The sequence below is a fragment of the Pezoporus flaviventris genome, unplaced genomic scaffold (genome assembly GCF_033815535.1).
Source record: "Pezoporus flaviventris isolate CSIRO_AGI_PZ_B2104156 unplaced genomic scaffold, CSIRO_AGI_Pfla_v1 ptg000047l, whole genome shotgun sequence".
Lineage (NCBI taxonomy): Eukaryota > Metazoa > Chordata > Aves > Psittaciformes > Psittacidae > Pezoporus > Pezoporus flaviventris.
This window is the reverse complement of record NW_026892595.1, coordinates 2,328,954-2,351,834: the sequence shown is the minus strand read 5'-3', so window position 1 is coordinate 2,351,834 and position 22,881 is coordinate 2,328,954. Positions and strand designations below refer to the sequence as shown.

The 22,881-nt window shown below is 39.6% G+C and overlaps 1 protein-coding gene across 4 annotated transcripts in view; it reads left to right on the top strand.

Annotated features, from left to right (window-relative positions):
- The window catches only part of DIP2C (disco interacting protein 2 homolog C), a 319,556-nt gene that overhangs the window by 199,572 nt on the left and 97,103 nt on the right, over positions 1 to 22,881 (top strand). For all 4 annotated transcript variants that reach the window (XM_061468029.1, XM_061468032.1, XM_061468031.1 and 1 more), the window contains 6 exons: positions 3,340 to 3,465; positions 4,307 to 4,516; positions 10,614 to 10,745; positions 12,099 to 12,218; positions 13,161 to 13,358; positions 22,181 to 22,272. In XM_061468029.1, coding sequence (XP_061324013.1) covers positions 3,340 to 3,465; positions 4,307 to 4,516; positions 10,614 to 10,745; positions 12,099 to 12,218; positions 13,161 to 13,358; positions 22,181 to 22,272 — 878 coding nt within the window. The remainder of the gene's footprint in view (positions 1 to 3,339; positions 3,466 to 4,306; positions 4,517 to 10,613; positions 10,746 to 12,098; positions 12,219 to 13,160; positions 13,359 to 22,180; positions 22,273 to 22,881) is intronic.

Genomic DNA, 22,881 nt, shown 5'->3' with positions numbered 1-22,881 from the left:
TCCTTAGCGATTTTTTTATGTGCTATGGGACACTTCATGTAGCCAAGAGTTTCACTCCTGGGAGAGAACATTATGAAAAGATTTTTCATCCAAGCTTGACTGTTTCTGCAGTCTTCTTTTTCTTCTCCCCCTAAAAGCTTGCAAGCTCCCACTGATAGTCCCTGGACCACCTTGGGACTACAGTCATCAGCCTTTTCTAGACACATGTTGTTTTCTTTGAAACCTCCATGTTCTGAGTAATGCCTTCAGAATGATTGACCTTGTAGGCTGGGCTGGGAGCAGGTGTGCGTGTTCCTTCTCCTCAGTCAGCTTCCCTCTTGTTTATTCTATTTCTTATCTTTTCCATTATTTTTGGTTTCCTTTGGGGGTTTCGTGGGTTTTATTTTGGGATATTTTAGGAACCTGTAGTTTGGTTTATTCCACAGTAACCCATTACAGATAAACATATCAGGCATGTGCTCTGTTAAGAAAACAGTTAAATTCCTGGACTCCCTTGGACTCATTTGAAAATCAAAACCCTGCAGAATGTTTTCTAAATAAGCTGATGAGTTTACCTATCAAAAAAGAAATCAAAGAATTCACAAGTGATGATGATTCAGTGTCCAGCTGTCACAAAGCAATTGAATAATGATTTTCTGTCATCTGTCCTTTAAAAAACATTGAGTTACACCTCATCTCCCTCCTCACACTTACAGTAAAAACCAATCCTAAGTACAATAACACACAAAATAAAATTATTCTTGATCTTTGCTGTCTTGATCAGCAAAGTTTATTCTCTTCTAAAAATTGCTGTAGAGTTTTGTTGCTTTTAGGGGTTTATTTTGTTTGGTTTTTTTTTAAGGGAAAGCTCATTTTTAATGCTTGATATCTAATTGTTATTCTTTGAATTAAAACCAAGAATTTTCCGTTTGTTAGGTAAGAAACACAAACTCTTAGCGAGCATGTTCAGGTGTGGGGTGAGCAGGTAGGGATTTATCCTGAGGACATAAAGATTACATAAAGATTTACATTCTTTAAGTTGTTAGCCTGATACTTTTCACATAGACTCTACAGAAGATAAATTGTTTTCTGGTTTGATGTTAGCATTGCAGTCTTCCTCTAGTTTGGTCCATCACCTGCATGGCTCTTTTAGGTATGGTTTTCCAGCTTTGCTGTTTGCTTTTCTTGCTTTGCTTTTGCTGACATGCTCATCCTCTTCATGATTTAAAACAAAAGCAGAAAACAATTCACAGAAGCAGCTGATAATGTTTGTTTTCTTAGACCTGTTCCTCCCTGCAGTCTTTCATTGAGAGGTGCTTAAACCCTGGCAGAAGACAGGGAACACCATTATTAAAAATGAGGCATTGCAGCTTATAAGCAGAGTATATCATCTAGTCATCCTTCTAGTCATCCTTCCCAGTTGTTATTTACAACAGGGTACTTTTACTGATGTGATCCAACCAGCAGCTTTTATGTAAAGATATATATACTCTTCTATTTCCTGTTGATCTTCTTGCAGAACATTGCCCATTCAGAGCTGCCACTACATCGATGCAGGAGTAGGAAACAGGCTACATGCTGCCAACCCAGCCCACAAGGGTGATCTTCAAACAGATTCAGCAGCAGCAGAAGTGGGATCACTCTGGATTAAATGTGTTTCCACTATGCTCCTACTTCATAAACGGGAATAGCTAAATTATGCACACAACTTGCTGCATTTTCTACAGCTGATAACAGTGACTGGTTAAAAGGCAACATCTAATGTGCTTGCAATTGTGTGCCAGAGAGTCAATATGCATCCAAAGGGTCAAAAACCAGAAGTGACTTTTGTTGGCTGCCATGTGTTTTACGCACAGTCTCCTCATGTGTTTCTTGTTCTAAACGCATAGAAATACAGACAACAGTGCAAGGTAGTAAACTAAAGGCAGACTTAATTTATTATATAGTTATGGTAACAATTAAAGAACTTATACAAAAAAAAGGCATTGAAACACGTCATTAGCACCTTTTAGACATGATAAATGGCCTTTTTCAAACTTGGCGAGGCAGACAGCTGTATATACTTGTGAAAGGCAGAGAAGCCCTTCACTGGGGGTGTCCCCATGGAGAAGGGATCTGTTGGATGCTTTGGAGTGGGCTGGTGTGGGCTGCGTGTAGCACCTGCCTGTGAAGCACCAGGCCTGTGCTCAGGGTGCTTTTTCTTATCATTCCACCTCAGGTGAACCCTACGCAATACTTACTTTTCTGTGAATAACGCTGAGTGATGGAGGCAGGAGGAGGATCCTGCATCAAAAGGAGCATGTCCAGCAGGTCTCACTCAAATGAGACCCCACTGAGACCACACCTGGAACACTGCATTCAGTTCTGGGGCCTTCAACACAAGAGGGATGTGGACCTGCTTCAGCGAGCCCCCAGGAAGCCACAGAGATGATCAGGGACTGGAGCACCTCTGCTCTGGAGACAGGCTGAGAGAGCTGTGGTTGTTCAGCCTGGAGAAGAGAAGGTTCAGGGGAGACCTCAGACCAGTGCCTAAAGGAGGCCTAAAGGAAAGATGGAGAGGGAGTTTTTACAAGGGCATGTAATGATAGGACAAGGGGGAATGTATTTAAACTGAAAGAGAGGAGATTTAAATTAGGCATAAGGAAGAAATTCTTTACTGTGAGGGTTGTGAGGCACTGGCACAGGTTGCCCAGAGAAGCTGTGGCTGCCCCATCCCTGGCAGTGTTCAAGGCCAGGTTGGATGGGGCTTGGAGCAACCTGGTCTAGTGAAAGGTGTCCCTGCCCATGGCAGGAGGGTTGGAACTGAATGAGCTTTAATGTCTCTTCCAAATCATTCTGTGATTCTGTGATATGGGAATAGGGGAACTGCTGCCATTTCTCTTGTAACATTTCACATACCTCTCACCTTTCAAGCAAATGTTTCTGTTAACATAGTCTGTGTAACTTTTGTATATATTGGAAACCCCATTGATTTAAAAAACAGGCAATGTTAGTACACCATGCTTCCACTGAAAAGAGTGATGGCTGCTGAAGTAACAGCTCTTGGTTAAAACAGTGGTTTACTCTGGGGAAGCCGTGTTCCTGCTCTGCAAATACTGGAGCACTGCTCTGGGAATATCATCCAGCTCAAAGGGCTTGTTTGTTCGTACAGCACTTTTCACTATAGCTGCTTTTTCTACAGCGAGAAGAGCTCCTGCAGTTCCTCTGAGGTCCCGTACGTTCCTGGCCTTTCATCATGCAATATGTGTTGTCAGCCAAGCTGGCAGTTGAACGAACCTGCATGCAGGTGCACTGAATACACAAACAAACAGCTCATGTCTGTCTTGAAATCTCTAACTTGAAATATCTCTTTCCTTGCAGATGTCCACACAGAAGCAGTTCAGGCAGCCCTTGCTAAACATAAAGAAAGGAAAATGGCAGTCCCCATGCCCTCAAAGCGACGTTCATTGGTGGTGCAAACATCAATGGATGCCTACACACCTCCAGGTGAGCATCTCTGTGTATTTTATGAGAATTTTAAAAATGGTTCTTTGTGCTGCTAAAGGCTAATAATCTGCATGCATAGAGAGTAATGGAGATGCCATTTGAAGGACACTGACCATAATGTTGAAGAATGTTTGAAGAGAAAGTGAACTTAATGGTTGGAATGTCAATAGGGGTAGTTTGCATAATTGCTTTGCCCTTTGTGCTGCCTCAACTTGTGTTGGTCCTTTTGGTCTTGAGGACCTAACTATGGCCAGCTAGTCATATTGTTTGTGAGCCAGGGTTCCTTTCAAGTTTCTGGTTTATTCCCTAACACAGTAATGTTACGTTTTTACAATTATTTGTGCCATTCCTTTCAAAGGAATCACTGAATTGCTCTTTTACCTACTAGACTAAATGCTCCACATCTCATGCAGTCTTGTATTTACTGCATCCAGGTGGGACTGCATTTCTCACTGAAGGGGGTACTCTGCAGCTGGAAAAGTGTTTCACACTTTGTGGAGTCAGCTGGGGAAACTATTTTGGGTATTCTGTACTATTAATACATGGCTGGAGATCTTCAGAAGATCCTCAAGCCACATTATAAAGGAAGATTGTTTTATTATCCTTATTTTTGTACAGTAATACACAAGCCATGGCCTTAGAGCAGGAAAGCTCTTTCAGTGCAGTGTGCAACTGACTGTTTCAGGGCTTTCAGTGTTACAGACTGCTCTTATTATATTTGTCTACCTTCATGAGTTTTGCTTAATGGCAGTTATCTTTAGATTTGTAATATGAACATGCTGTATTTCTGTTAAGAAAACCTGGAAGCACTGGAAGTTAACAGGCTGTTTTTAATTACTAGATACTTCTTCTGGTTCAGAAGATGAAGGCTCCGTACAGGGCGACTCCCAGGGAACTCCCACCTCAAGTCAAGGGAGTATAAACATGGAACATTGGATCAGTCAAGCGATCCATGGCTCTACCACATCAACCACTTCCTCATCCTCGACACAAAGTGGAGGCAGTGGTGCTGCACACAGACTAGCTGATGTTATGGCTCAAACCCATATAGGTTAGTATACAGTATATGGCTCCCAAATTCCTTAGAATGTGCAGTTGCAAGACTTCGTTACTCAGCACTAAGAAAGGGTCTCCTTAGGATCCATCAGCAAGCAAAATCAGTGCATGGCACATTAGGGACTGCTTCCATAGAAGTTTTTCCCCTATTGATGCGTCACCTTAATTACATACTTTGAGTGAATTTGATAATTCTCCTTAACAGTATGTCCTCTTAAATAGTTTGGGGTGGTTTTTTTCTGCCCTTAGTTGAATCTAGAATACGTGGGCTGGGATATCTCATTATTATAGTCCTTGGGAAAGACTACTATATACCTTCAGAGAAGAGAGCTGTTAATATTAGTAGCTTGTTTATATCCTTTGGAAAGACCCTAGAAAGTCAAAGCTGTCTTTCCATTACGGATAAGCTTCACAGACATTAATTATTTCTGAATATTGTGCAATTGACATTAGTCTTCATGAAAATGAGGCAGCTATTTGATTAGGTGTGTGGAAAGCAAGGCTTGTTTTCCCTTCATTCTCCAGGAACTGCTGTTTATCACTTGAGGCATCTGCTTTGGGTGTATTCTTGGTGGTGCTGTTGAGTTTGGGTTGTCTCTCTTGAAAATCTGTTGGAATCTGTATTGGAGCAGAATAAAGCAACCTTACTACTGTTCTGCTACACATATGAAATGCAGTTTTGTGTGACTGTTCCTAAGCTGATCATTCCTTTTCAAGTATATGTAATGAGGTCCATGAAAGCATCTTAAATGTTCCTGATTTTATGTGCTGAAACAGTAGTCTCTATCCCCCCCCTTTTTTTTTGTTATTGCTATGAGTATAGCTTGATGTAGAACCTGTATTTTCAGACAAGTAATCCTCTCACCATGATCTGGAATCACTGAATTGCAGTCAGGGGTAGAATTTGTATTGTATTCTTAAAATTCATGATAAACTAATAGCCTAGAACCTTATTTTAGAGACGTATACACTTCTGAACACATTATTCATTACATTTGGTTATTTTCTGTAACTTCATCTTGAAATGCTAGAGGAAATTACAGCATAGAGAATTAAATTTATCCAAACTCAGAAAGGTTGCATTACTCACACACTAAGTCTTAATGTGTCTTTAAATATAGCTTCTTTATAATGTGACATTTCAGTAATTTTAAATCTGGCACAGTATGTCTTCTTTTATAATCACTGAGTTCACAGTAAATAATACAGCATTTATAGAGCTAAATTAAGATGGCAGTATTCTGCAGAAGAAGGAAATTCTACTTGTTTCACTTGTTTTATTTTGCCTTGTTGTTGACTAGGAGGGTGTCTCCTGTGAAGGAAGCGGTTAAGCTTACTTCAGTATATGCATATTTGCATTTGTTCTCACAATAAGATATCTTAAATCACATCTCTATTTGGACAGTAGTTTTGATGTAGTAATGTAAAGGTCATTTGGATACCAAATATGAATGATATCTGCTAACAGATTGAGACTGTGATCTTAAGGTTACCATCAGTCATTACTAAAATCACTGGAAATGTAAGAGAAGCTGCACAGGTGATAGCTATAAGATGTATTTCTTCATGGGTGAGCTGCTTTCTGCACGGATTTGAAATTAAATAACTCTTTTGTTTCTTTTCAGTCCAAGTAGGTGGATTTTGTGTTTAATTGCATTCTAAGAGGTAATAGATTCAAAGTATTCCCAAAGATAGCCTTGCTATTTCAGAGACAGTATGCCAGTGATCGTAGATGAATAATCCTCTTTGGTAGGAGAGAAGGGAAGGGAGAAGAATAATCCCATTCTTTGAAGCTCATCAGCTACTGAAGACAATGTCTTCTTGATCACAAAGAATGTATTTTTCCCATGGTGTGATGTTTGTTTGGTCCAGGGAATTGCTTTCCACAGACAGATCAGCCTGCAAGAGAGAAATCATCTGTAAATATGTAAGGATATACTGCTACAATCTGAAGATGGAAGTTTTGATAAATACATATTTAAGGAGCAACAGTAAAGACCTTTAATGACAACAACAGCAACTAAAAAAATGCTCACTGTTCTCATATCCACTAAGATTTGACCTCCAAACTGCCTCGCAGAATCAAAGGGAGAATTTTCCAATTTAAGAACTGGAATGCCATCCTGAGAAGGGATATGATAAAAAGCTTTGGCTGTAACAGAATCAAAGTTCAGCTTTGTGGATAATTGAGATAATTTGCATAAGCTATTATGTGCTTCTAATATTATACTGTGTATTTAATTTGGCTGCTGCTGTTGCTCTATTATGGCCAAAATTCTAGTTTAGTATAGATATCCTTTAAATATTTACTCTCACATTTAGGATGCTCAGGTGTCTATACTAAGCTACAGGGAGAATCTCTTAGTTTGGCAAAAGTATCAGAATTGTGTTGGGTAATTCCTAAAGTTAGAATTCAAACCAGTGAAATCTGTAAAAAATACCTAATATTCTGGCCCATGTTTGCGTCAGCACTGTATGTATGTCTAAGTTGTTTAAGCTCTGTTTTGTCTGTAATACATGTTTTGGATCTATACATACATAAAAATCAAGCACATCCCAAAGCTCAGAAAGTTTATGTAATGGAAATCACACAGTGCTTGCCTATGATTATAAATTTAATATGAAGTTAAGCAGCTCACTGCAAAGTTTTTGTCCTGTAGGTGCATATAATGTCTTTTATGTATACTTCAGATACATTTCTCTGTGAAAATCAGTGACCTCTACCCAAATTAAAGGCTACATAGATTTCTAATCAAAAACAAGCGCCATAAGGCTTGACTGATAGTTCTCTGACAACCTTAAAATTCTTACGTGTTCTGAGGAGCTTAGTTTAAAATACATAAAATACATAAAATATGGGAGCTTAGTTTAAAATACTGTCACCTGGATATCAATATGGAAAAGCCCAGCTGATGGAGAAAGCTACAGCTCTAACTCTGCATTTCCCTGCCCTGACAACCAGAAAAGCTATCTTGTTTGGGAGGAAAAGCTGCATTTCCTTCAAGTATAGTACTGTGGGGGTACTTTCTGAGTTCCCAGAGACTTTTCAAATACGTGGTACTTACATGTGCTTCCAAACTTCCACTGGAAAGTATTCCTCCACCTCTTTGCTTCTCATCAGACATGGGCTCTGTCAGTGCACGTACTCTGTCCCTGTGTGAATGTGCTCTGCATCGTTGGTTCTTTTTGATTTTCATGAAATGGGACAAATTGTATAACTCCAGTGGCACAAATGAAGAGAGCCTTAACTGGAAACAGATGTTCTGCCCGTGATCTTCTGATGTGAGAATATTGGAAAAGATGGGAAGAGGAGGTGATGCAAATATGTGTGTTTGATGGAGGAAATGCTTTGAAGTCATGCAGCTGTCACAGTTTCTGCTTCTTAGTCAACATATGTGTCAGGATCATTATTGTTAACTAAACCTCAAAAAGTGCTTCAAGTTACCTAAGACCAAGCAGCTCTGTACAGACTGTGAACAGACCGTGTCCATAGTCCAAGCCTGGATTGACCTTTCTATGCAAAAAAGGGTACATTTCACATAACACTAACAGTTACCTTTTCCTTTGGAAGTCATTCAGACCAAATTTTTGTCTGTATGACTTTAATTCCTCCAAGCCTGACTCTTGAGAAAGGAGCGAACCGAGGATTTGTAAATCTAATGGATGAAACTTGCTGTAGATATTACCATGGGAAGACATCTGTTAAGCAGATACTATAAAGGAACATGGCAAGACAAACCTTAATGATACTATTCTGCTGGATAAGAGTTCTTCTTAATGGAAATGTAAATACCAGATGTGCAGGCAGGGTGCTAAAACCCCACTCTTTGGCTAGCCAGAGGTGGACACCTTGGGAAAGAAGTAATTAGGTGATTTGAAGTGCCAGTAGTGCTTGTTCAAAAGGAAACCCTTTTACAAAAGAGCAGGAAGCTGCTTTCTCATGTTATTTTATCCTACTCAGCACCATGTGTTACAAAGAAATATTTGGTTTCAAGTGTATAGATCTGAAGAGAGAGCATCTCTGCTCTGTGGTGCTTTGAATCACCTGTCTTCTCTCCCATGCATTAAAAAAAAAAAATAAATCAGCTCGCTGCTAAGACCTGAAAGCAAATACTTTTAACTCCAATTCAGTTTGCCTTGTAAAATATGAAAGATGGAAACACTTCACTGAAAAGATGTAAACAATTATATTTCTTACTTTAGAAGGACTTTCTCATCTTACTAATAGTTGACTAACTACTTATTTTCTTTGTCGTGATCTCCTCTCCTATTTGCATGGCAAAACTGCATTATTAGTGAAGGATAAAAGGATAAGCATCAGCATTTTTAAATTGACTTAGTTATTGAGTAATTCAATCATGATCTATAAAAAGCTCTTGCCACTTAGCAAGAAAGGGCAAAAATTGTGCTGAGTCTGAAATAGTTGATAATGACAATGCAAAGACATGTAAAATGAAGACATTATTCAGATAATTACCAGCATAAACTCCATTGTCCAAGCTATTATACTTACAGTTGGTCACTTATAGCACAATATAAGTTGTTTATTTCAGTAAAAGTATGACAGTGCATGTGACCAGGATCAAAAGGCTTGGCTGGACATTTGTAAGATGCATGACGTTTTCAAGTGGCACCATAAAAGCCGTCTTGTGTTATCCTCAGCCAGATATTACGGTTGAGTGACAAGGTTGAGTCCTTATGATGTTCATGAATATAAAAATTAAATAACAGCTATAGACATTAATATCATTTCTTAAGTTTTCATTATGATTGTCCATCAAATGCTACATTTACATAAGAAGTATACCAAATAAGTATCTAATACAGCATCCTGTTAGTGTACGTGTAGCCAGAAAAGTTGGTTATCTGTTTTGATGGTGCTTTAATTTGGGATTGAATGAACAATAATTACAGTCATCCAAAATTCAAGGCTCATGAAGATTCCTTATAATTTGAGGTGAAATATACGGCAGAAATTGGTGTTGTAGTAGAGTTATGGCACCATAATGCTTATAGGGCAGATTTAATAAAAAGCACATCTTGAAAATAGTATTGGAACAAGATCAAGTTTTTTTTAAAGATTCTTACCCTGTTGTAAAATGGAATACATCCTTCTTCACTTCAGCAGCAGCCAAATGAAGACCTGCCTTCTTTTGTATCTCAGAGGCTCCTGGGGATCATTTATGTCAATTGAAAAAGAAGTTGGTATTTGCTGATGGTATTTACCTCCATCTACTCTAATGCTGATAAAAAAACGGGGAAAAAATTATGAGACAACCCATACAAAGAGTACAAAGATGTAGGTAATACAGACTCAGACTTGAAAACAGGAAAACAAACTGTGATAGCATGCTGAGTTATCAGGCTATGAAAGAGAAAGATTAGCTCTGTGGAATTGTTTAGGAGTGCTGGCATGAGTCAGATCAAATTTTGTTTGCCTTCTGGAAGGCAAGTCTTTGTTATGCGGAAGAATTGTAATAGCTCTGTCTAAAAATAGTAGACAAGCAAGTGTCCATGCAGAATGCAAAGGTCATGTTTCTTTGCATTTTCTAGCTTTCCCCTGGAGTCCAGCCCTGCTATGATTAATTTTTAACTCATATGCTAGCAAGTTCCTTTCTTAACTAAAATTGGCGTAGTCAAAATACAGAGGTTATAAAAGTGATATGCATCGCCACTTGCAAGTGATTGACAGCATGCTGTGTTCTTTTTATTTAGAAAAAGAAACACGGTAATCTATCAGAAGTATATTTGCCTGGGTCTTTTCTATTTGCGGCTGTTCACAGGCTTTTAATTAGTATAAAATTAAATGTCAGTGGAGAACCTAAAACGTAATTTTGTAATTTATGGTTTTTTTTAGCCTATTGCTTATACGATTGCAGACATACAGCCTCTGCTTTAATCAGTGCAAACTTTATTTATTAAAATCATGCTGTACATTATTGTTGTATACATTCATTTTATGCATTGACTTTAATGCCTGTTCGGATGTTGGGGTGGGGGGAAATAAAATGGCATCCTTTCCTCTCCCCTTTGCTTTTCTGCTGTTCACCACTAGAGGTACACAGTTAAACCTTTTAACTTCTTTTTCACAGAAAATCATTCTGCCCCTCCAGATGTTACCACTTACACCTCAGAGCACTCAATACAAGTAGAAAGACCGCAAGGATCAACGGCACGGGTGGCACCAAAGTATGGAAATGCTGAACTTATGGAGACTGGTGATGGTATGTCACAAAACCAGACTGGGTTGGTTTTTTTGAGTATCATAATCTTTTTGGTGATTACTTTATACATTTGCTCATTGTTTTTTCTTTCTGAGCACTTTTCCGGTACAAACACCTACAAAGTTGCAGCAACTTTACAAGCCTAAAATAAACTGGTATAAATGGAACTTATATAGAGAAATATTTCTCAATAAGAAGAGCTGACTCCCTGTAGAAATTGTTTGGCAAAATAAACCAGTGAACCTCTAGATCTTCTTTTGTCATGCTGCCTGGTTACAGCTATCTGTTTTGTAAATGGCAAAGAAAGTGACATGGTAGGATGGCTACATCTTGAAAAGTGATGTGTTTTAAGTTTTATTTTCTGGTTTGGTTTGTTTTTTTTGAAAAACAGTTATTTGTAAACCCTTTCTTATTTACTGCTCCTCTTTTCTAAAACTTATTGAACCATATTTCAATAGGGCTTGGAATTGTTGACCAAGTGTATCGCATCGCATCTAGACTTAGCAGTCTTGGCTCTAAAAAACACTTGGTAAAAGTTTTGGAGCCAACCTTATGAACAGGTAGGAAGTTGAAATTCCTGCAGTGCGGTGACAGAAAGCTCTATTCGCTCTGGAACAGACGACATGAATGTCACAGACACTTTGTACATGACTAGGGAAAAGGAAGAGGGGTGATTGATGGGAATATATTATAAAAGTGCCCCTTGCCACATGCTCCTTTTCAGAATTACATTTTTCCAAATGCTGTACGGGCAAGCATGCTCCCTTTGGAGATTGCTGGTTGGTGGGATTGGCTGTCGGGACATTCAGAGAATACAGGGTCATGGTGAAGCAGTACAAGGATATAAACCATGTTCAAGATGGATACTGGACAGATGTCCACTACAGGGTAAAGAGCAACCCAGAATAAATTATAAGCTCATGACCTACACTCTTTGCTGAGCTACATTCTAGTCAGACATCATTGGTATGAGCAGTGATCATGGGGAGAGTCAGTGCCTGTCTTCTCAGTTACCATTGCCAGTGCCACCTGGAAGAGTTCTCTGATGTTACTGACATTGCTGTAGGGAGGATTTCTTCACTGTGCTTCTCTCCCTCAGTCTGTGTGCTGTTTACCCTGTAATTTTGCAAGCTCACTCTGACATTGTTGCATTGTTTTTATTTAAACTAGGTGTTGTCGTTCCTTTTGCTGAAATGATCTTAATGTCTTGATGTTGAATACTTGAGTCTCAGCATGGCATGAAACTGTAGTTGTGGTCACCTTGCAGTCCTAGACTTTTTCTTACCCTACTTAATGTCTGGTGGCATTCAGCATAGCAGTCAACTGATGTCTCCATTGATCCCTGTCCTGCAGGAGTACCAGTGAGCAGCAGAGTGTCAGCAAAGATTCAGCAGCTGGTCAATACACTAAAACGGCCCAAACGACCACCATTACGAGAATTCTTTGTAGATGACTTTGAGGAATTGTTAGAAGGTAAAATGACTGTTTTTCAAAAGGTTTGGGGTTCTCTTATTTAAACTCTGTAAAGTGTTTGTCTCACACATTGACTTTTTAGAAAGCTAAGTAAGCCCTCCCAGTACCAAAACCCAAAGTAACAAAAAACACCGGTATTCTGTGCCATCTGCTTGCAGGGAGCTTGGACATAGTGCTGTAGAGTCAAAAGTCTGTCTTATTTGCTCAGCTCCTGGTTCTGCTTGCAAAGAAAAGACAGAAGAGAGTGGAGGGAAGCTTTGCTTTGAGAACATTCAGCTGTGGGTTACAGCCATTGCTTTTAAACACCAATATGAGAAAAACTGTCAGTGAGGGAGCATGTTAATTTTTTTTGTACATCCTTTGCGTAACATAGAAGCACAGAAAAAAATAACTACATGTAAGGTAGAAACAAGGATAAAGTCAATAAATGGAATATTTTTTTAAGGAGGCCAGTGCTTTGAGAATTGAGATTTGCCAAGATCTGGAGATTTAAATAGTCTTCGCAGTCGTTTATAAGAACTCACTGTAACAGAACATGACTTAAATTGGTCTGTTACTGATGACTTGTTAAAGTATATTTTTTCAGTAGTTCATCTCATTATTGCATTTTTGCCAGGAAAAAGTAGTCTCCATCTCTCTTCAGGAGTGAAGACATGTGGATTATTTTGAAGATAAATATAAGCATGCTGCCTCAGCAGTTTCTTTCTCTGCTTGTAGAGCTAATGTAAGGATAAGCACATGCATTCCTGAGATGTTTCAGTTACTTCATCTCTGTTAAAGTTAAAAGTTCATTATTCTCTTATATTTCTCTGTTACTTCTCAATACCTTTATTGTTATTATTTTCAGGATAGTTTGCAAAGGTAACTTGTTCTCTTGGTTACACAGGTGTACCCAAGGTATAGAATTTACATGGTAACTGTATATCTTTTCATAATCATAAGTTCAACAGCCAGATCCAAACCAGCCAAAGCCAGAAGGAGCTCAGATGTTGGCTATGCGTGGGGAACAATTAGGTGTGGTTACAAATTGGCCGCCTTCTCTGGAAGCAGCTTTGCAGCGATGGGGGACCATCTCACCGAAAGCTCCTTGCCTAACCACTATGGATACTAATGGAAAACCACTGTATATTCTCACTTACGGTAAGCACTCTTCAGACTCCTTGTGCTTTTATGTATTTCAGACAGTGCCTCTGTTTATGGTAAATGCATAAATATACAGTGGAAAAGAAGCCTTCTAATGATGCATCTGTTCCATTTCTGAGTAGGGTAAGACGATTCTGAAGCTGTTGGTGTCTGATAATGGTTTGCTGAGGTATTATAGAAATACTTATTTCACAAAGAGGAAAGAGCTGAGTAGATACACCCATGGAATCACAGATTATTAATTAAAAACACCTTTTAAATAGACATACATCCTAGGGCAGATTTTCCTGAAGATTCGTGTCTATATCCATTGCCTTTGGATATCGCCCAGGCTTTTTTCTGCAAAAGTAGAACCTGGTATACAATATTCTCCAGCTTCCTGAAGAAGTTAAAATAGGAGTATTATCACGTTCTACAGACGCTGTAGTAAGTGTGATTTGAATTATTCCTCCTGACGTGCAGTTGAACAGCTAGCAAATATATATCCCCGAAACAGATTTGCCAGGATATATTTCAGTGTCATCTTCAGTATGTTGATAAAGTCCAATATGTAATGCCTGACATATATTGCAACCAAGAAAGGGCAAATAAAAATAAACATAGGATATCCCTGACAAAAGCCTCTCATATAGCTTCTAATTTTGAGATGTTCAAGGGGCATTTGGGAGATGTTCAGCGGAATTATTAAGAATAACTGTCAGACTTTGAAAGCAAGTTGGAACACTTCTGTGTACTATTGATACGGATAAGAAAAATTATTTTCCTTGTTTTATTTCTACCTTCTCAGGGACCTAGAGTTCTATGCAAAGAATGATGCTGTGATATAGAGGTCTCTCTGTTTTGTTTAGTGCTGAGTGCTCCTTTCCATTCAGGAGTCAGACTGAGTTATGGTCCCTGGCTAAAAAGATGTGTGCTGCAAGTTTGGCATTGCAAATAGCGTTAAAGGCTTTTAAAGCATAACAGAACCATTGCAACTGAAGGTCATGCATGAAACATTTTCCGTTCAGTTACCTCAGAGTTAAGAAGTTATTTAAATCGGGGGGCAAACATATGATTCACCATTGATCAGTGTTTTACTTCCTCAAGGACATTTACTTGGAGCTAGAGAAGAATTTTAAAGTTTGCAATTACATGTTTGCAGTAGAGAAATTCATATCATCTACTGAATGCCCTAAATAAATAGGACAGGAAAGGAAATTAAGATGTTAGTAAGAATCAGACAATTTTTCTGAATATGGGATTCTGTCCAGAGAGCCTGAGCATATGTCCTGCTTCGCCTGAAGGGCTGTAGGCTGAACAGATCAACCTTAGGAACTCATCCACATGGCTCACAGAGCCACCTAGCCTGCTTCTCTGTTCTAACATTTCCAAACCCCTCTTCTAAATTGTCGAAATCCTGTGAAAAATGGACTAAAATTCATGTTTTCATTACTTTCATTTACCAGCACTCTAGGATATGGTATTTACTGTTGCCTTTCAGTAGTTTTCTGAAGTAAGAAGAAAAAAAAAAGTTGCTTTTTTTTTGCCTTTTTTCCCCCTTCTTTTTATAGATAAAAGAAATTACAAACCAAGCCATTTCATAAGCGATTTAGTGAATTCTTCTCTGCTAGCTAGCTTTCAAGCTGACATTCTTCCTCATGGGAAATGTCCAGCATAGAAACACGGAATGATTTGGATTGGAAGGCACCTTAAAGCTCATCTAAGTCCAACCCCTGCCATGGGCAGGGACACCTTCCACTAGACCAGGTTGATCAAAGCCCTGTCCAGCCTGGCCTTGAGTACTGCCAGGGATGGGGCAGCCACAGCTTCTGTGAGCAACCTGTGCCAGTGCCTCACAACCCTCACGGTAAAGAATTTTGTCCTAATATCTAATCTAAATATAACCTTTTTCAGCTTAAAACCGTTTTCCCTTGTTCCATCATTACATGGCCTTGTAAAAAGTTCCTCTCCAGCTTTCTTGTAGGTCCTGGTTAGGCACTGGAAGCTGCTCTAAGTTCTTCCCAGAGTCTTCTCCAGGCTAAACAACCCCAACTGTCTCAGCCTGTCTTCACCCGAGGGCTGGAGCACTTTGGATGCCGGAGCATCTGAGTTGCTCTGGGCCTCAGATCATCTTTGTGGCCAAACCTTTCAGGTTATGTTGGGAGCAAAATCTTCAAATGCAGACCTTGCTGCATTTACATGGTGAAAGCTCATCCCATCTTCCTCTTAGTCTTGATTCTTACAGCAGGGTCTCTCTAGCCCTGAAAAAATGTAGCGTTGGCCTGTTGTGTCTCTCCAGGATGCTTTCTTACTTCCCGTTGCTGGCCTTGCGTGCTGAAAAGGAGCTGAGAGGCCGCAAAACTCTCCTCTCCAAAGCTTTCCTCACAGTTCTTTTGCTGTCCTGTCCAGAGACATCTGAGAGTGGTCAGACCAATGGCCAAGCTATGACATGCACTGACAGACAGCAGTAGCTTGGCGTGGTAAGACCACCTTGTGTGATTCACTGGAATGTGTTTCCCTACCTAACAGTGGCTGATGTGGATATGATCCAGTTAGTGTGGATTTAAGTGGTCAGTGCTCTAGATCATGATCTGCTGTTTGACCATAAATGCCGAAAAGTTTAAAGAAATATCTCTTTCAGCTATTGCTTAAAATCATCTCTGCCTCCCCATTCCTCTGCAGGAATTCATCTAATTTGTAATGCTTTGTATCTCCTGTGTCTTTTTCAGCATGTTTTATGAGCTTTTGTCTTCATAGCGTGTCAGGACTGTTTCCCTCCATGTGTCTCAGATTACTGCAGATAGAAGAAATAAATAACTGCACTTCTAGGCTTGATCTTTTTTCTTTTCCACTCAAGTTTTTGAAGCTCTTTGCCTCAATTCTTGAAGTTCTTCTCAGTGCCCCAGTTGTAATCTTTATTTAATGTACTCAAAATTCTTAAACTGTTTCTGGTGAATGAACCACTATGAATGTTACTTATTTCTCAAATATTTTGTTCCTCTGGGAACTTGGTTTAGTGGAGAACATCTTAGTTGTAAATCAAATCACTGAATATGCATAAATGGTAATGTCTGAGGTATGGGAATGAAGTATGTCTTTATTGGATTTTATGTAAGTCTGAATTCTGACTAAAAACCTAATATGTGCTTTGAGGAATAGGAAGACAATTTCTGGCTCAGACAAAGTTAATCAGAGTAGTCAGGCATCTGGTCTTGGCATTGGCAGCATTAATAATGAAGCACTCATGATTTCTTAGAGGAGAAACATGAATAAAAGGCCAGTTAAATCCTATATAGTACTTACGCTATCACAGTTACTTTTCTTACTTAAAATGGTTATTCTAAGAAGATCAGAAAGCCTGGGGGACAAAGTAAAAACCTGAAAGTAATTTGGGAATGAGGAAGTTTTGAGCTTTCTTACTATAACCATTATTTAAAACAACAGAACGGGTACCAGTTAACTACATCTGATTCTGATAATCTCCTTTCCTTTATCTAACGCTTTCTGTAATCAGGTATTTTGAGGCCAGAGTCATGCTGCCTTAGCAGAAGTGATGTAGCTTGTACTGGTGATACCCTGAGATGGCTAAAACTTAACAACAGACTGAAAATAGCTAACCCCAGGCCATGGCCATGCTGCAGCTGGTGTGTGACCCGCACCTCCCATGTCCTCTTGCTGCAAGAATCTCCTAGGCCAGGGATTTCGCAGTTACCGGGAGGAGAGAGAGGGAATCAAGAATCTTCTAACCAAGTATTCACATAACCAGGCTGTCGTTATCTCTGAAATAACTCAGTGCTTGCTTGCAGATGTGTGGGTAGTCATGGTTCAAGTCCCTAGATAGATATCAATCTTGTGATTGTTTAATACTTTAAACCTTTATTTCCTTAATTAAAAGACATAAAATTGCTTTTAAAAATCTGTATTACATTCTATGATTACAAGTGGAGTATTGAGCTCTATAATGGCAGTTACCTCTATTCTGAGTATGTCTGGAATTTTTTATGCTCTGCAGCAGAACGCTTTCTTTCTTTGGATTTTTATCCCAAGACAGCTTCATTTACTGCTCAGGATGAATTTAAAGAGTTTATGAAGAAAGGGTTAACAGGGCAGCAGAACTGTGACTGTTATTTTGCAAAGCAGAAAAAGTGCCCCTTTACCTGCATAGCATTAGGAAGTTTGCCGTTTGCACCAGATTTAGTAAATACCCATTCCTATTTCATATAAGAACTGTTGTACTGTGATGTTGAGAAAATGAATATTTGACAAAATTATTTGCAGTTAAACCTTGGCAGTCTCACAGTTGCTGTGCATGGAAACTGGTAAGCAACCACTGTTTTGGCTTTGTTGAGTTAGTGCTGTGTGGTTCTGAAAAGCAGCCTGACGATGATAAGGAAATTGATTGTGGTTTGTTTTCTCTGAGTTTTCTCCCTGATACAGCTTTTCTCTTCTAACCTTCTTTACATTCAACACAAACGAATAGTCCTTTTACAGACTTGCAAAGGAAGAAGAAGGGAATTTAATTCAGTGCCATGTGGAAAGCATCTCGTTTTTGTTAGCTGATCCCTTTTTGTGTGGGTTTTGAGACCTGGTGGTTTCCTTTACACTCATAAAGTGTTGCTTAATCAGATGGTATCAGCTATTAACACCCTCTGGCTTGCTAAATTTTAGTTGGTAAAAGGTACTACCTTCTGAATAGACTGTTTAAAAAAGAACAAGATTGAATACAAGTGAAATGTAAAATAGGTGGTTGCTGGTGTAGAGTTGCTACTATTCAATTAAATCAAATTTCCAGCCGCAAAAGAAAAGGGACTTGCCCCAAACAGGTGTTAAGAGTGTTTGTCGCAGCTGTCAGAAAGTTAGATACTGTTTTCCATCCTGTTGTACCAAGAATATCTGCGAATGATGTCTGCTGGATATGGCTCAGATTCAGAGGCATAGCAGTACTTACTGATACCTGCTGGGCAGTGGGAACACTCAGCTCAGTTTGCAAGTGTGTGATGAGTGTTAAAGTCCTCCCTGCATAAACACATGCATGCGAGTCTGGCAGCAGCTCTCTGGGCAAGTGACAGAAGTGGCTGAGGAAGATGCAATATGGATGGTATTCTGGAGGGTGCCCTCGTGCCTGAAACACCACTGGACACTTGAATCTCTCACTAATGACTTATCTCTGTAGCTGACTTACCATTTCTGAATGTAAGAAAGTAGCTAGCTGCTCATGTATGGCTGGTGAGCAGATCAGAGCCTGGCAGTCCTGTCCCTGGTGAGGCAGGAAGGAGTGCTGTTCAAAAGAACCCACTGCAGTGGAGATGTGAGCAGGAAGGTGAAGAAGAGGAGGGCTCACAGGGTCTGTTCTTTACCTGGGGAGGCAGCAAGGAAGCAGGAGTGCTGCTTGAGGTTCCTGCACCCAGCAGCACAGGCTCTGCCAGGCTGCAGGCAGAACTGAGGAGGGCAGCTTTCTGCTGTGGCATCATGGCTGGAAGAAAGGAGCACAGAGCTGAAACACTCACTGGCACTGAGCTGTTCCATCGCCACTAAATGACACTTGCTTTCATTTCCTACATTGGCTCTCCTCTCTTCAAGCCAACATATTAGAAGATTAATGGCACTGTGTTTATCTGAGGAGGTCTGGTGCTTCACTGCATTCTGGACAATGAGGTGTAACCTCAGCAGCCCCAGACAGCCAGTTTTCCTCTGTAGCCTGTGTAACGAAGACAGTTGACCCTGCACAAGAATCGGTGCGGTGGCACCAAGCCCTGTCTCAGAGCAAAAGCCTTGGATGAAGCACAGCTGGCCTCCTCACCAAGGCCTCCCTCTCCCGCTGAGCAGATGTGGCACCACGTGGAGGTCATGGCAAGGTCACAACATCGGGATTTGTGGGCGACGTTTCAGCAGTCGGCTTTTTCCCAGCGGCGTCTAATCCCCCAAGTCTGCAAAGTAAGAATTACACTGAATTGCAACCTAGGCAGAACTAAGGAAGGAAATACTTCAAAGATTTCCTTCTCTATAACATCCTCCGTTACTGAGGGCTTTTATCCTGCAGTCGTCAGGTCCTTTGTGTTTCTCCGTGATGCTGGGGGGGGCAGACATCCAAAGTGGCAAAATAAACACATGGTTCAGTCCAGCCCTGGTCAGAAGCTTGTGCCCCATCCAACACCCACAGATCTGTCCCTGATCCTTTGTAAATTCCCAGCTCCAGCTTCCGCCTTAATGCTCCTTTTGTAGCCCTTTTTTTATTTATTTTTTTGGAACACGGCTATATACCCTGGAAGAAAAATTGCAGGCTTCCTGTTGAACAGGATCCAGATCAAGATCTGCATGGACTTTGCTTTGCCTGCATGGGAGGATCCTCATGGGCTCTGCCCACATTGGAGCAGCAGCAGCTAGGGCACGCAAGGCCTGTGAGGGGTGAAGTCATGGAGCATTTTGGGACTGCAAGAGGGACTGTATATTCCAGCTCCATCCCAGCTGAATGCAAACTAGCCTATTTGTTCCAGTTTTCCACAGTTTTGTACCCATATTCATGTGCAGTTAGCTCAGCTAATCAGCATAGTTTGGTATTGCACCAGTAAACAGAGCAAGAGAGGGCTCTGTGGTGATGGAAAATTCAAGTCTTTTCTGAATGATAGAAAATACTATAGGAATTTTTTGTGCAGCTCAAAATGTGTTTGAACAGAAAGGTGAGGAATTAGGGAGGCAGCCTTATATGCTCTATGTTTCAGAAGCTGAAGTAAAGAGCATCATGGCAAAATGTATTTAAATTATTTCAACCTTTACTAGAAAGTACCCATTCAAATTTTCTTAAGTCTTTGAGAGAACTTAATTTCTCCATTTACTCAGATCTCTTATGTGGAGATGGTTGTACTACATACCTGGGTACTTCTGAAAGAATGCTTCTTAATACTTTAACATGAATAGCCGTTAGACTTGGAAGAAGATTTGTAAGATGGTGCATTTGATAGACAAAAAATTAGTGTGAATATGTCACAAATGCAAATTTAAGACTTGTAACAGATTTAATCTGTGTCGTTCAGAGAGAACTTTTTACAGCAGCCCCTTTTGTCTCTCAGAAAAGGAATTAAAATTCAGTGTTCATTTCAAGCTTGAAAGTGTTTTGTGTAAAGACGGTTCTTTCTTGCCATTCAGAACTTAAGCCAGGCTTTTGATTTCCTTTCTCCAATTTTCTGTATCATTACTAATTGCTCTTTTAAGTTTATTGCCATTGAAACTTCAATGTTTGAAATCTTTAAGAAAAAGAATTTTCTCTTTCCTAGGGCATTCTTGGTTTTATCCGACTCACTTGTCAAGTTCAAGTGTTGTCTGTAGTAGCTGGAATGCTTTTAAAGACTTTCTTTCTTCAAATGCAGGTAGTTCTGCCATAGTGCTGTGAGGGTTAATCCTGCAGATATACTCCTGTATTCATGCTGAGTTTCCAGTGAAGCAGAATTGAGTCATGTTTATTTCTGAGGACTGAAGCAGTTCAGCATGCAAATACTGGAGGAATTTTAAATAAATTTAAACTTTACAAAGCATAATCTGACCATCCGATATTACAGTTTTCACAAGAAGTCATTGAATTTAGTACTTTCTCAGTAACAAGTAGCAGTGACCCTTCCAACTTTAATTAAGAGGAGGAAAAGAAAAATCTGGCCTTCTCATTTTACTTCATATTTACATCAGATTTGAATGTTAAAAAAATTTGGTAATATTGCATTTTATAACCAGGATGCAGAGAAACTTCTTGTAACTGCTTGGCTTAGTTATAAATAGCAATGTTGTATGTTTGAGAACCTGAACCCCATAGGTAATCTGTTGTCAGAACCTATTACTGTTTAGGTTATTGGTGGGCATGAATTAAAGATTTGTTACTGTCAGACTGAGTACTGCTTAAAGACAGTACCTAGAGGCCAGCCAAGAATGACGGCTATTACGTTCACTGTTGTTCAAATGGAAATAACAAGATGTCTAAACAAAGGCCATCTGAAAGGGCTTGTGTAGTTGGAAGATGCCCATCTCTTGAAGGATTAATGAAAGGTGTGTTACATGGCCAGTGACGCCTTGATGAGAGAGATAATTTTTTTCTTTCAAGAATATTGGGGTGAGGCCTTGGTAAGGATTAGCTGAGCATGGAGCTGGAGAGATGTGAAGTAAGGGAGAAGAGAGACAGTAAGAAGGAAGGGTATATGGGGAAGTGAAATGAAACTAAGAAGAAAAAGCCAAGTTAAATGGAAGAAGGCCCAGAATTAAAACTGAAACACAGATGTATAGATGTGCTAAAAATTGAAGGGTCCCTGCTGCTTCAGTGTGCCCCTTTGGCTGTGGAGTGTTTTGTATCTGTTGGGTTTTTTTTCTTTGATTCTTGGGACTCCTTTCCTGTTTTCCTTGATGGCTTGGTGTGAGAGGATTGTCATCATGAAGCTTGAGTAACACCCTTGGAGTTCAGTGTGGGCTGAAATGTGACCTGTTGGGCTTGCTACAGCTAAGGGTATTAGGATGATGCCAGGACTTGATGTTCCAGCCACTTCTAGTGGTTAACGTTTTGAGTCAAGGTCCAGTTTTCTCCAAAGTAAGAAACTTCTGCCATGGAGAAAACTATACTTCTATACTTACTTTTTTTTTTTTACTTTTCTTTATTTCTTTAAATGCTGTTGTCTTGAAAAAAGAAGTTCAAAGAAAGCTTCTGATAAATATTTAAATATTTGCACTAGTCCCAGTAGATAGACAACTAATAGGAATGTTCCTGCTACTATGTTTTTTCACTGCTCAGGTATTCTTTCTCTTTAAAAATCTTGTAAAACATAAGAAGAACTTTTAAATTAATTTCACATTTTTTGTGTTAATAGGGAAACTTTGGACCAGAAGTATGAAGGTTGCTTACAATATACTACATAAATTAGGCACAAAACAAGAACCAATGGTACGACCTGGAGACAGGGTGAGTATCTCAACTGGTTTTAATTACTAGTAATTTATTTCCCACGTTGAAGAAGAGAATGAAGTATTTGGGGTGCTCAGAGGAAATTAATGAAGTGGAATTTGAGGGGGTGAAATGTGCCTTTTACTCAGAAAATGACAGATCATTCAGACAGATGTTTTGAATTGCATAATCAATAACATGGACTGATACTCGCTGAATAGTAGCATGAAGTTTTGGCAACATTAGCAATAAACTTTCCCATGAAAAGTGATTTTTGGACATAGAACAGCAGTCTGTTTGGCAAAATCTTGCTTATGGAGCCTGAAGGTGTCATGTGGGTAAAAAACTTACTTAGTAAGGACTTTGTAGTTGTTGAGATGGTAGAAACAAGAGAAGCATTGTGGAGGACATAGGCAAGCATAGTAAGCACATTTTGGCAACCAGTTAAATGAATAAATTATGCTGACTGATAACATGGAAAACATTTCCATTCCTGTTTTGTGCTGCAGTTAGTGCTAGAGACTGAATCTAGGTGAGTGAATAAAGTCTACAGAGAGCAAGGGTTAGAGGTAACACTTGAAGTCGTTAAATGAAGACAAGAGCATCCTATGGTTTTGGTAATGATGT